General features: G+C 35.6%; 1 protein-coding gene across 1 annotated transcript in view; it reads left to right on the top strand.

Moving 5' to 3' along the window:
* The window catches only part of L2HGDH (L-2-hydroxyglutarate dehydrogenase), a 47,236-nt gene that overhangs the window by 6,639 nt on the left and 28,430 nt on the right, over positions 1-12,167 (top strand). The window contains exons 3-4 of the mRNA XM_069464711.1: positions 136-287; positions 8,129-8,260. Of these exons, the coding sequence (XP_069320812.1) occupies positions 136-287; positions 8,129-8,260 (284 nt within the window). The remainder of the gene's footprint in view (positions 1-135; positions 288-8,128; positions 8,261-12,167) is intronic.

Genomic DNA, 12,167 nt, shown 5'->3' with positions numbered 1-12,167 from the left:
AGTGATCTGAAAAAATTAGGGCAGAATTTTAAATGATGTGGTCTCTAATAGCTTCAATTATAAGTTTATTCTCTCACCTCTTACATTTTGTATGAGTCATGTACTTTCTTTTACCCTGTTTCTCTTGTTCTATAGCTCTTCACCAGACTGGACATAACAGTGGTGTCATACATAGTGGAATTTATTATAAACCTGAATCTCTGAAAGCTAAATTATGTGTACAAGGCGCAGCCCTCATCTATGAGTACTGTAACCAAAAGGGAATTTCCTATAAGCAATGTGGCAAGGTATGGCCTTTTACTAGGTTCTTAACTTATTTATAACTAGCATTGTCTTAGCGATGTTCAATATTGAAATTGTAAAAATACTTGGTGTTTTCTTCCTTTGTAGCTATGTAATCTGTGAAATCTAATGTTAGGGAATAACTAAAAAAAAATGATGTTGTGACTTATTCCATGTAATTTTCTAAATAATAGTTTTATTGACAAATAATTTATATACCATACCATTCACCCTTTTAAAAAAAAATTTTTGTAAGGACATGGTCTTGCTATGTTGCCCAGGATGGTCTCAAACTCTTAGCCTGAAGTAGTCCTCTCTCACCTCCCAAAGTGCTGGAATTATAGGCATGAACCACTGTGCCTGGCCATGTTCACCCTTTTAAAGTATACAATTCAGTTTTTAGTATATTTACAAAGTCTAATTCTAAACTATTATCATCACTTCCCCTCCACAAAAAAAACCTCACACCCATTAGCAGTCACTCCCCATTCCCACCCACCCCCTGCCCCCCCAGGCCCTAGTAACCACTAATATACTTTCTGCCTCTATGGATTTGCCTATTCTGGACTTTTCATATAAATAGAATCATGTATTTTATGGTGACTAGTTTCTTTCACTTAGCACAATGTTTTCAAAGTTCATCTATGTTGTAGCATGAGTCAGTACTTCATTCCTTTTTATGGCTGAACAATTTTCCATTGTATGGATATACCACATTTGATTTACCTGTTCATCAGTTGATAGGCATTTGAATTGTTTCCACTTTTTGGCTATTACTAATAATGCTGCTATGGACATTTGTATTCAAGTTTTTGTGTGAATGTATGTTTTCATCTCTCTTGGGTGTATACCTGGGTGTGGGTTGTACGGTAACTCCATGTTTAATGTTTTGAGGAACTACCAAACTGTTTTCCAGAGTTCTGCACTATTTAATAATAGTAATTATGAGGATTCTGATTTCTCCATAGCCTTGCTAATACCTATTCTTGTCTTTTTTATTTTAGCTGTCTTATTGTATCCATATGAAGTGATATCTCATTGCAGTTTTGATTTACATTTCCCTAGTGATTAATAATGTTAAGTGTCTTTTCTGTTTTTTCCTTATTAAAAATTATTAACTGACAAAAATCATATGTATCTATCATGTACAACATGTTGTTTTGAAATGTGTGTACATTGTGGAATGGCTAAATCTAGGTAACCAGCATGCATTACCTCATGTACTGAACTTTTTTTTAAGGATAAGAACACTTAAAAATCTACTCTCTTAGCAATCTTCAAGAATACTATACATTGTTATTAACTATAATCACCATTTTATGTAATAGATTCCTGAACTTATCCCTCCTATTTAACTGAAATTTTGTATCCTTTGACCATCTCCTCACCCCTAACCCTACCCCCAGCTCCTGGTAACCACTGTTCTATTCTACTTCTATGTGTTCAACTGTTTTAGATTCCACACATAAATGAGATCATGTGGTATTTATCTTTCTGTGCCTGGCTTATTTCCTTTAATATAATGTCCTCCAGGTTCATCCATGTTGTTGCAAATGACAGGATTTTCTTCTTTTTAAAGGCTTAATAGTATTCTATTATGTATATTCGCTGTATTTTCTTTATCCATTCATCCACTGGTGGATACTTGGCTATTGTAAATAATGCTGCTGTAAACATGGGATTCACATATCTGCTTAACATACTGATTATATTTTCTTTGGATATATACCCAGTAGTGGGATTGCTGGATCTATGTTGAGCATCTTTTCATGTGTTTATTGGCTGGCCATTCATGTAGTTTCTTTGAGGAACTGGCTATTCAAATCTTTTACCCATTTTAATATTGGTTTTTTTGTCTTATTGTTGAGTTGTGTGTGTTCTTTATATATTCTGGATACAGTATAACAGGTATGTGATTTGAAATATTTTATACCATTCTGTAGGTTTTCTTTTTTACTTTCTTGATGGAGTCCATTGAAGCACTAAAGTTTTTAATTTTGATGAAGTCCAATGTATCTTTTGTCTTTTGTTACTCGTGCTTTTAGTATCATATCTAAGAAACCATTGCCTGACACTGGATTGTAAGAATTTTCTCCTATGTTTTCTTGTAAAAGTTTTGTAGCCTTACTTCTTATAATACATTTAGATCTATGATCACTTTTTAATTAATTTTGATGTATACTGTAAGGAAAGGGTCCATCTTCATTCTTTTGCATGTGGATATCTAGTTGTCTCAGCATCATTTGTTGGAAAGACTATTCTTTCTACATTAATTGTTTTGGAACTCTTATAAAAAATCAGTTAAGCATAAATTTATGAATTCTCAATTCTGTTCCATTGATGTATATGTCTATCCTTATGCCAATACAGAAAGTGTGAGCCCTCTAATTTTGTTTTTTGTTTTTTTCTTAGCTTTTTTCCTCCCTTAATCCCATGACAGATTAAACTTTGTTCTTCTTTTTCAAGATTTTTTTGATTATTCTGGGATCCTACCATTTCCAAATGAATTTTGGGGGCAACTCATTAATTTCTCCAAAAAGGCAGCCGGAGTTTTTAATAGCAATTGTGTTGAATCTATAGAGCAATTTGGGGACTATTGATATCTTAACAATATTAAATTTTGCAGTCCAGGAAGATAGGATTTATTTCCATTTATTTAGATTTTCTTTCATTTCTTTCAACAATGTTTTGTAGCTTTCAGTTACTTTTTTTTGTTTGTTTTTAGAGATGAGGTCTTCTCTATATAGCCCAGGCTAGTCTCGAACTCCTGGCCTCAAGTGATGCTCCCATCTCAGCCTCCCTAGTAGCTGGAACGACAGGCATGAGCCACTATTCCTGGTTAGTCTTGTACTTCTTTTGTTAAATTTATTTCTCAGCATTTTATTTTTTGTGATGCTTTGTGAGGGGAATTGTTTTCTTAATTTCATTTTTAATTATTCATTGCTGATGTATAGAATATGATTGATTTTTGTATACTGACTTTTTTATCCTGTAACCTTGCTGAACTCATTTATTAGTTCTGTGTGTGTGTGAATTCCTTAGGCTTTTCTATATGCAGGATCATGTCATCAGCAAATAAATTAGTTTTACTTCTTTTCCAATTTGGATGCCTTTTATTCATTTTGCTTGCCTAATTTCTGTAGGTGGAACTTCAATACAGTGTTAAATAGAAGTAGTAAAAGTGAACATTCTTATGTTGTTGTTGATCTAATGGAGAAAGCATTCAATCTTTTACCCTTAAGTATATTAGATGTGGGTTTTTTGTAGATTCCCTTTATCTGGTTGAGATAGTTCCTTTCTATTCCTAGTTTGTAGATTGTTTTTATTATGAAAGAGTGTTGGATTTTCTCAGATACTTTTTCTGCCTCTATTGAGGTAATCACGTGGTTTTTCTCCTTTCTTCTATTACTGTAGTCTATTACATTAATTGACTTGGATGTTAAATTGATCTTGCATTCCTAGGATAAATCCCACTTGGTCATGGTGTATAATCCTTTTTTTATGTTGCTGCATTCGGTTTATTAGTATTTTGTTCAGGGTTTTTGCATCAATATTTATAAGGGATATTGATCTGTAATTTCTTGTGATGTCTGGTTTTGATATCAAGCTAATATTGGTCTCACAGAATTAGTTTGGAAGTGTTTCTTTGTCTTGTTTTTTTGGAAAAGTTTATGAAGAATTGATATTAATTTTTTAAAAAAACATTTGGTAGCATTCATGAGTAAAACCCTTGGGCCTGAGCTTTTCTTTGTGGAGTTTTCAATCTCTTTACATGTCATAGGTCTATTCACATTTTCTCTTCTTGAATCAGTTTCAGAAGTTTGTATCTTTCTAAGAGTTTATCTATTTCATCCAGATTTTCTAATTTGTTGGCACATAGTTGTTCATAGTATTTCTTTATAGGCCTTTTTACTTCTGTAAAGTTGGTAGTGATGTCCTTCTTTGCATATATATATATTTTTTTTTTTTTTTTTTTTCTTTAGACACAGAGTCTCTCTCTATTGCCCAGGCTGGAGTGCAGTGGCATCATTATAGCTCACTGCAGCCTCAAACTCCTGGGCTCAAGCAATCCTCCTGCCTCAGCCTCCCAAGTAGCGAGGACTAGAGATGTGTGTCACTGCACAGGGCTCACCTTCTTCATGTTATTTTTAAGAATAAAAGCTCATGGTCACCATTGAAGATGCTATGAGAAAAATTTTTTGGTAATATAGTAAAATGGTCCTGACATAATGTTAAGTAGAAGAAGCAAAATATAAAACTATATTTACAACACCCTTTTATGATAAAAACGCTTAACAAAATAGGCATTGATGGAACCTACCTAAAAATGATACAAGCCATATATGACAAACCCACAGCCAACATCATACTGAATGGGGAAAAACTGAAAGCACTCCCACTTAGAACTGAAACCAGACAGGGCTGCCCATTGTCTCCATTACTTTTCAACATAGTATTGGAAGTCCTTGCGAGAGCTATCAGGCAAGAGAGCAGAATCAAGGGAGTCTAAATAGGGAAAGAAGAGATCAAACTCTCACTTTTTGCTGATGATATGATGTTATATCTGGAAAACCCCCAGGATTCAACCAAGAGACTCCTGGAATTGATTAACGAATACAGCAAAGTCTCAGGCTACAAAATTAATATACACAAATCAGAGGCATTTATATATGCCAATAACAGTCAATCGGAAAACCAAATTAAAGACTCAATACCCTTCAAAATAGCAACAAAGAAAATAAAATATCTAGGTATATATCTAACTAAAGAGGTAAAGGACCTCTATAAGGAAAACTATGAAACACTGAGAAAAGAAATAGCAGAACTTGCAAATAGATGGAAAAATATACCATGCTCGTGGATCGGAAGAATCAACATTGTTAAAATGTCTATACTACCCAAAGTGATCTACAGATTCAATGCAATCCCTATTAAATTACCAACATCATTCTTTACAGACATAGAGAAAATAATTATACACTTTGTATGGAATCAAAGAAGACCCCGTATAGCAAAAGCAATTTTAAGCAACAAAAACAAAATGGGAGGTATTAATTTGCCAGACCTCAAACAATACTACAAGGCCGTGGTTCTTAAAACAGCCTGGTATTGGCACAAGTGCAGGGACACAGACCAGTGGAACACAACAGAAAATCCAAATATAGAACCATCCTCATATAGTCACCTAATTTTCGACAAAGCGGGAAAGAATATACTCTGGGGACAAGAATCCCTATTCAACAAATGGTGCTGGGAGAATTGGTTAGCCACTTGTAGAAGACTGAAACAGGACCCACAGCTTTCACCTCTCACAAAAATCAAATCACGGTGGATAACAGACTTAAACCTTAGGCGTGATACAATCAGAATTCTAGAAGAAAATGTAGGAAAGACTCTTACAGACATTGGCCTAGGCAAAGAATTTATGAAGAAGACCCCCAAGGCAATCACAGCAGCAACAAAAATAAATGAATGGGACATGATTAAATTAAAAAGCTTCTGCACAGCCAAAGAAACAGTCCAGAGAATAAACAGACCACCTACAGAATGGGAAAAAATTTTTGCATACTACACATCAGATAAAGGACTGATAACAAGAATCTATTTAGAACTCAGGAAAATCAGCAAGAAAAAATCAAGCAACCCTATCAAAAGTGGGCAAAGGACATGAATAGAAATTTTTCCAAAGAAGATATAAAAATGGCTAACAAACATATGAAAAAGTGTTCAACATCTCTAATCATCAGGGAAATGCAAATCAAAACCACAATGAGATATCACTTAACCCCAGTGAGAATGGCCTTTATCAATAAAACCCAAAACAACACGTGTTGGCGTGGGTGTGGAGAGACAGGAACACTAATACACTGCTGGTGGGACTGCAAACTTGGAAAGCTTCCCTGTGGAAAGCATTATGGAGGTATCTTAAACAGATTCAAGTAGACCTGCCATTTGACCCAGCAATCCCATTACTGGGCATATACCCAAAGGAAAAAAGGTCATTCTGTAACAAAGGCACATGTACCCAAATGTTTATAGCAGCACAATTCACAATAGCAAAGATGTGGAAACAACCCAAATGCCCATCAATACATGATTGGATTAGTAAACTGTGGTATATGTATACCATGGAATATTACTCAGCTATAAGGAATGATGAAAATACGACATCTCTATGGTTCTCCTGGAGAGAGTTGGAACCCATTATATTAAGTGAAGTATCCCAAGAATGGAAAAACAAGCATCACATGTACTCACCAGAAAATTGGTTTCCCTGATCATCACCTAAATACAAATCTGGGAACGACACCAATTGGACATCAGACTGAGGTGGGGGGTGGGGGAGGGGATGGGGGTATGCCTACACAATGAGTGCATTGCGCACCGTTTGGGGAGTGGTAACACTTGAAGGTGCTGACTCGGGAAAGGGGGGGTGGGGAAAAAATATGAAACTATTGTTTTTTTTGTTTGTTTGTTTGTTTTGAGACAGAGTCTCACTCTGTTGCCCAGGCTAGAGTGAGTGCCGTGGCGTCAGCCTAGCTCACAGCAACCTCAAACTCCTGAGCTCAAGGGATCCTCCTGTCTCAGCCTCCCGAGTAGCTGGGACTACAGGCATGCGCCACCATGCCCGGCTAATTTTTTCTATATATATTTTTAGCTGTCCATATAATTTCTTTCTATTTTTAGTAGAAATGAGGTCTCGCTCTTGCTCAGGCTGATCTCGAACTCCTGAGCTCAAACGATCCGCCCACCTCGGCCTCCCAGAGTGCTAGGATTACAGGCGTGAGCCACCGCGCCCGGCCGAAACTATTGTTTTTAACTTGCACTGTTCACTTAATAATTTATCATGAATAGTTCCCATATTATTTCATATCATTGTACAAGAAATGTATACATTATGAGGACATACTGTATCTAACAAGATATACTGTTAGAAAAAAAAATAAATATAAAAAAAAAAAGACTAATAAACTCCCAAAAAAAAAAAAACTATATTTACACATTTTATTTTTGAATTGTAAGAGTTAATTGATATTTTCTGGATACTAGACCTTTACCAGCTGTATGATTTGCAAATATTTTTCCTATTCTGTGGGTTATCTTTTTACTTTCTTGAATGTGTCCTTTGATTTCATTTGTTTTTAAGATTAATTATTTATTAATTTAAATAGCCTTTGCACCTTGATTAAAAGTATTACCTCATGAAATTCTGTTGACTCCTTGGTCTAAAATAATGATTTGTGAATTCTCATGCACCTGCTTTCCTTTGCTGGTGACGATTAAGGAAGAAACTCTACTTAAAACTGATACTTTGCCCAGAAATAATAGTAAAAGAATCATGAGTAAAGTTGATGAATTTAGTGTTTTTTTCCCCTCTGCAATAGAATGCATTAGTAAATAGTTTGAAATTTATTCCAGGAAATAAAAGGGATAGTTTTGTCAGTAATATTCCATTACACTGAATACCAGGTGTCATTCTGATGTACTGATACCTCATATTTTCTCATAGAAATAAGGCCATTCTCTTTTGGAAAAAAGAAATGTAAAGGCTGAGCAACCTGTGCTTCTCTTCCCTCTGGGATTGAAGGAGTGTTAGTGATAAGAGTTGTATTTGGCCAAGGTACATGCAGAGACTGTAATAACAAGTAGCAATTGAGGCAATGTTTCACCTTCAGGGAAAATTTGTTTTAATGCCGTTTTCTTAAGACAATTTTTCTTGGTGGAGGAAGAAAATAAAGTTATGCAGAAAGGGAGAAGTAGATGATACATTTTTCCATTGACTTATCTTTCATAGCTGATGATATGTGTAACTATCCATGTGCTTTATCATTTTTATTTTCTGAAGCTTATAGTAGCTGTTGATCAAGAAGAAATTCCCAGACTTCAGTCCTTATATGAGAGAGGCCTACAGAATGGTGTCCAGGGCCTGAAGCTGATCCAGCAGGAAGATATAAAAAAGAAGGAGCCATATTGTCGGGTAAGTGATTCACCAGCTTCATGCACATGTTCAAAGGGATGTTTTCATTTAGGGCTCGGTCTTATGGCATGGAGGCTGATGGTGAGTTCCTAGGAGGCAGGAATCATATAAAATCAGTTAGATGATTCTGCCACAGAAGTAGTGAAGTGACAGACACAAGGGGGCACTGCTGAAAACTCTGGACACCTGATTTCTTCTTTCCCTGTGAGAAAATACCAGGTCTGATCAACATAAATAAAGGCAAGAGGAGGTCTGAGACCATATGGCATGTTTAGAAAACACTGAGCAGTGAGGGGTGGTTGGGAGCATCTGGTGTGTAGTGAGAGATGAGAGATGAGACTGGAAAGGCAAGGTTAGGCATTCATGCTAATAATTTTGAAGTTTAGCCAGTAGGCTATGGAGAGCCACTGAAAATTGTTGAGGAGGGTTGCTGCAGTGTCTGATCTATATTTTAGGAAGATAAGGCCAGCATGAGTATGAAGGGTGGGGTGTAGAGTATTTTGCTTAAAACATGCTATGGGGAAAAAACAGATCTTTATTCATGAAAGAGACATGAATAGTAATATGATAGTTATGCTGCATATTATTCCTCTTGTTGGAGGAAGAAAATAAAGTCATGAAGAAAGGGAGAAGTAGGTACATGAAGTAACCTTTACTGATAGCCTTTTCAGAGACTATCAGCCTAACCCCCCAGTTCCACTGACTGTTCCAATGAATGGCTGTATCTCCTGTTTGCTCTCTTCCACTGGTTTATTGACAATATACAATAGCTAGACTGTCTTAGAGAATATGACTTTGAACTCACCACCAGGCAATGCCTATCAAAATCTTGGTTTAGAGAAATACTGTGGGAGATAGCCTCAAGGATATGTAGACCAGTTGTTCCTCTACATCTCTCCAGATTTTCACAGTGGCACAACTACGCTACAGTGTTTTGTCTTCCCCATTCTACTCCTTGACTCCAATTACTCTCTTTGAATTGTGCTTTGGGTTTATGACATCAGCCTATGGAGAAGGTCACTGTATCAATCACTGTGGCCTCTACTTGCAAGGATGTGGTTGAGAACATATGTTGTGTCACTGTGTTACACAACATCTTGTTCTGAGAACCCTCAGGAGAAATTTCTCTCAGATCTTAGTACTGAGAATAATTTTGTTCTTCCTAAGCACAATTAGCTTGTTTTTATCTAAAGGACACTGAATCATTTAACAGATTGCCATTAAATGTTTGCCTTGGCTGCAAGGAAACTCAAGGCAAGAGTGTACCCCACTCTTGCCAGATATGTTAAGCATAAATTTTTATTTTTGTATACTAACTTACCTCTTTATGTTTCCACACTTATTTTCTATCTTTCCCAATTTCTTGGATCCATAATGTACAGCAGAAATCATAGATACATAGCCTAATGAATTTTTACAAAGTGTGACCAGCACCCAGGTCAACAAACAGAATATTACTAGCCTCCCAGTACTTCCGTCATGCCCTCTATTACTACCTTTTCCTGAAGGTTAACCACTATCCTGACTTCTTACATTATGGGTTATTGAATTTTTTATAAGTGGAATCAGGTCGTATGTACTCTTTTGTGTAAACAGTGCTGCTCTGAACATTTTAGCACATATATTTTGGTGAACACATGTACACATTTCTACTGAGTGTATACTTAGGAGGGAAATTGCTAGGTTGCAATTTATACAAATGTTTAGCTTTGGCAGTTATCGCCAAAGAGTTTTCCAAAGTGTTTGTTGTAATTTATACTCTCATCAGCTGTGTATGAGAGTTCCAGTTGCCCTATAGCCTCACCAACACTTGTTATTATTTGTTGTTTTCATTTTAGCCATTCTGGTAGTTAAGTAGTAGTATCATATTATGGTTTTAATTTACATTTCCCTGATGGCTCATAAAATTATGCACCTTTTTATATGTTTATTGGCCATTTATATATTTTCTTTTGAGAAGTACCTCTGAGTCCTTTTCCCATTTTTCTACTGGGTTCACTGTCTTTCTTATTTTATTTTTTTTTTTTTTTTAGTAGAGATGGGGTCTCGCTCTTGCTCAGGCTGGTCTCGAACTCCTGACCTTGAGCGATCCTCCTGCCTCGGCCTCCCAGAGTGCTAGGATTACAGGCGTGAGCCACCGCACCCGGCCTACTGTCTTTCTTATAATTATCAATTCTTATTAATTTTAAAAGTTTATTATATAATCTGTGTCTTTTATATATGAGTCTTTTATGTGTGTTTATATATACATACATATACACATTATATATATATCACAAGTATCTTCTATCACTCTAATGTTCCTAATATTTCACTTTCTTAATATCTTTAGATGAACAGAGGTTCTTAATGTAATCAATTTATCAATTTATGCATTGTGCTTAGTGCTTTCTGTGTTGAGAAGTCTTTGCCTATCCCAAAGTCTGGAAGACATTCTATGTGGTTTTCTAAAAGTTTTATTGTTTTGCCTTTCACAGTTAGATCTGCAATTCATTTGGAATTGTTTTTTGTTTATGGTATGAGGTAGGGGTCAAGGTGCATTTTTTTCTCCCATATGGATATCCAACTGACCCAGCACCACTTATCAAAAGAACCATTATTTCCCCACTGGGCTGCAGTATTACCTTTGTGATATCAGGTGACTCTATATGGGTGTGTCTAGAGTGTGGACTCTGTTCTGTTTCTTTGTCTCTTTTTATGCTACTACCATAGTGTCTTAATTACAGTAGCTTTTTAGTAGGTCTAGACATCTAGTAGAATAAATCCTTCAGTTTTGTTCTTCAACATTGTCCTGGCTATTCTTGGATCTTTATATTTCCATATAAATTTTAGAATTAATTCACTAAACTTCACAAGATAACCTGTTGTGATTTTGACTGAGATTGCACTGGATCTGAAGGTCTGTTTGGAGACAATTTATATCTTTATGATATTAAGTCTTCCAATCTATGAACATGATATATCCTTCCTTTTATCTGGATTTTCTTTAATTTATTACATAAGGTATTATAATTTTCAATTTAGAGGTCTTGCATGTCTCTTAGATTTATTTCTAGGCATTTGATGTTTTCTGTTACTCTCATAAATAGTATTGTTATTTAAAGTTCATTTTCTATTTGTTTGTTGAAGGTATATGGAAATAAAATTGACTTTTGACCTTGTATCCAGCTTTCTAGTTAAACTCACTTATTGATTCTGATAGTTCATTTATATTAATAAATTCTTTTGGATTTTCTATATACACAGTCATGTTGTCTGCAAATAATAATTATTTTATTTCTTCCTTTCTAATTCGTATATTTGGCTGACTTGATGTTTGATGTTAGTTTATATGGTTTTGTATGTGTTTTTGTTTGTTTGTTTTTAAGACTACTCAAGTGTAGTAGTGAAAAGGGGGGAAAGAGTAGAACAAGGAGTTTGATCTATAAATGACTATGAACAGTCAATTGAGATAACTAGCCTGTTTGTTTATTTTTATAAGCTATTAATACTTCAAATCCTTTCTGCAAAAGGACAAGATAGAAATACATTTTTTTACTTTAAGTTGTCTCTAGTTGTAAAGTTCAGGTTGGGTCAAAATATGTAAGATTTTCTTCTTTTTTTTTTTGAGACAGAGTCTCTCTCTGTTGCCCAGGCTAGAGTGAGTGCCGTGGCGTCAGCCTAGCTCACAGCAACCTCAAACTCCTGAGCTCAAGCGATCCTCCTGTCTCAGCCTCCCGAGTAGCTGGGACTACAGGCATGCGCCACTATGCCCGGCTAAATTTTTTCTATATATATTTTTAGCTGTCCATATAATTTCTTTCTATTTTTAGTAGAGATGGGGTCTCGCTCTTGCTCAGGCTGGTCTCGAACTCCTGAGCTCAAACGATCCGCCCACCTCGGCCTCCCAGAGTGCTAGGATTACAGG

Source organism: Eulemur rufifrons, chromosome 2 (genome assembly GCF_041146395.1).
Source record: "Eulemur rufifrons isolate Redbay chromosome 2, OSU_ERuf_1, whole genome shotgun sequence".
NCBI classification, from domain to species: Eukaryota; Metazoa; Chordata; class Mammalia; order Primates; family Lemuridae; genus Eulemur; species Eulemur rufifrons.
This window is presented reverse-complemented; position numbering and strand designations above follow the sequence as displayed.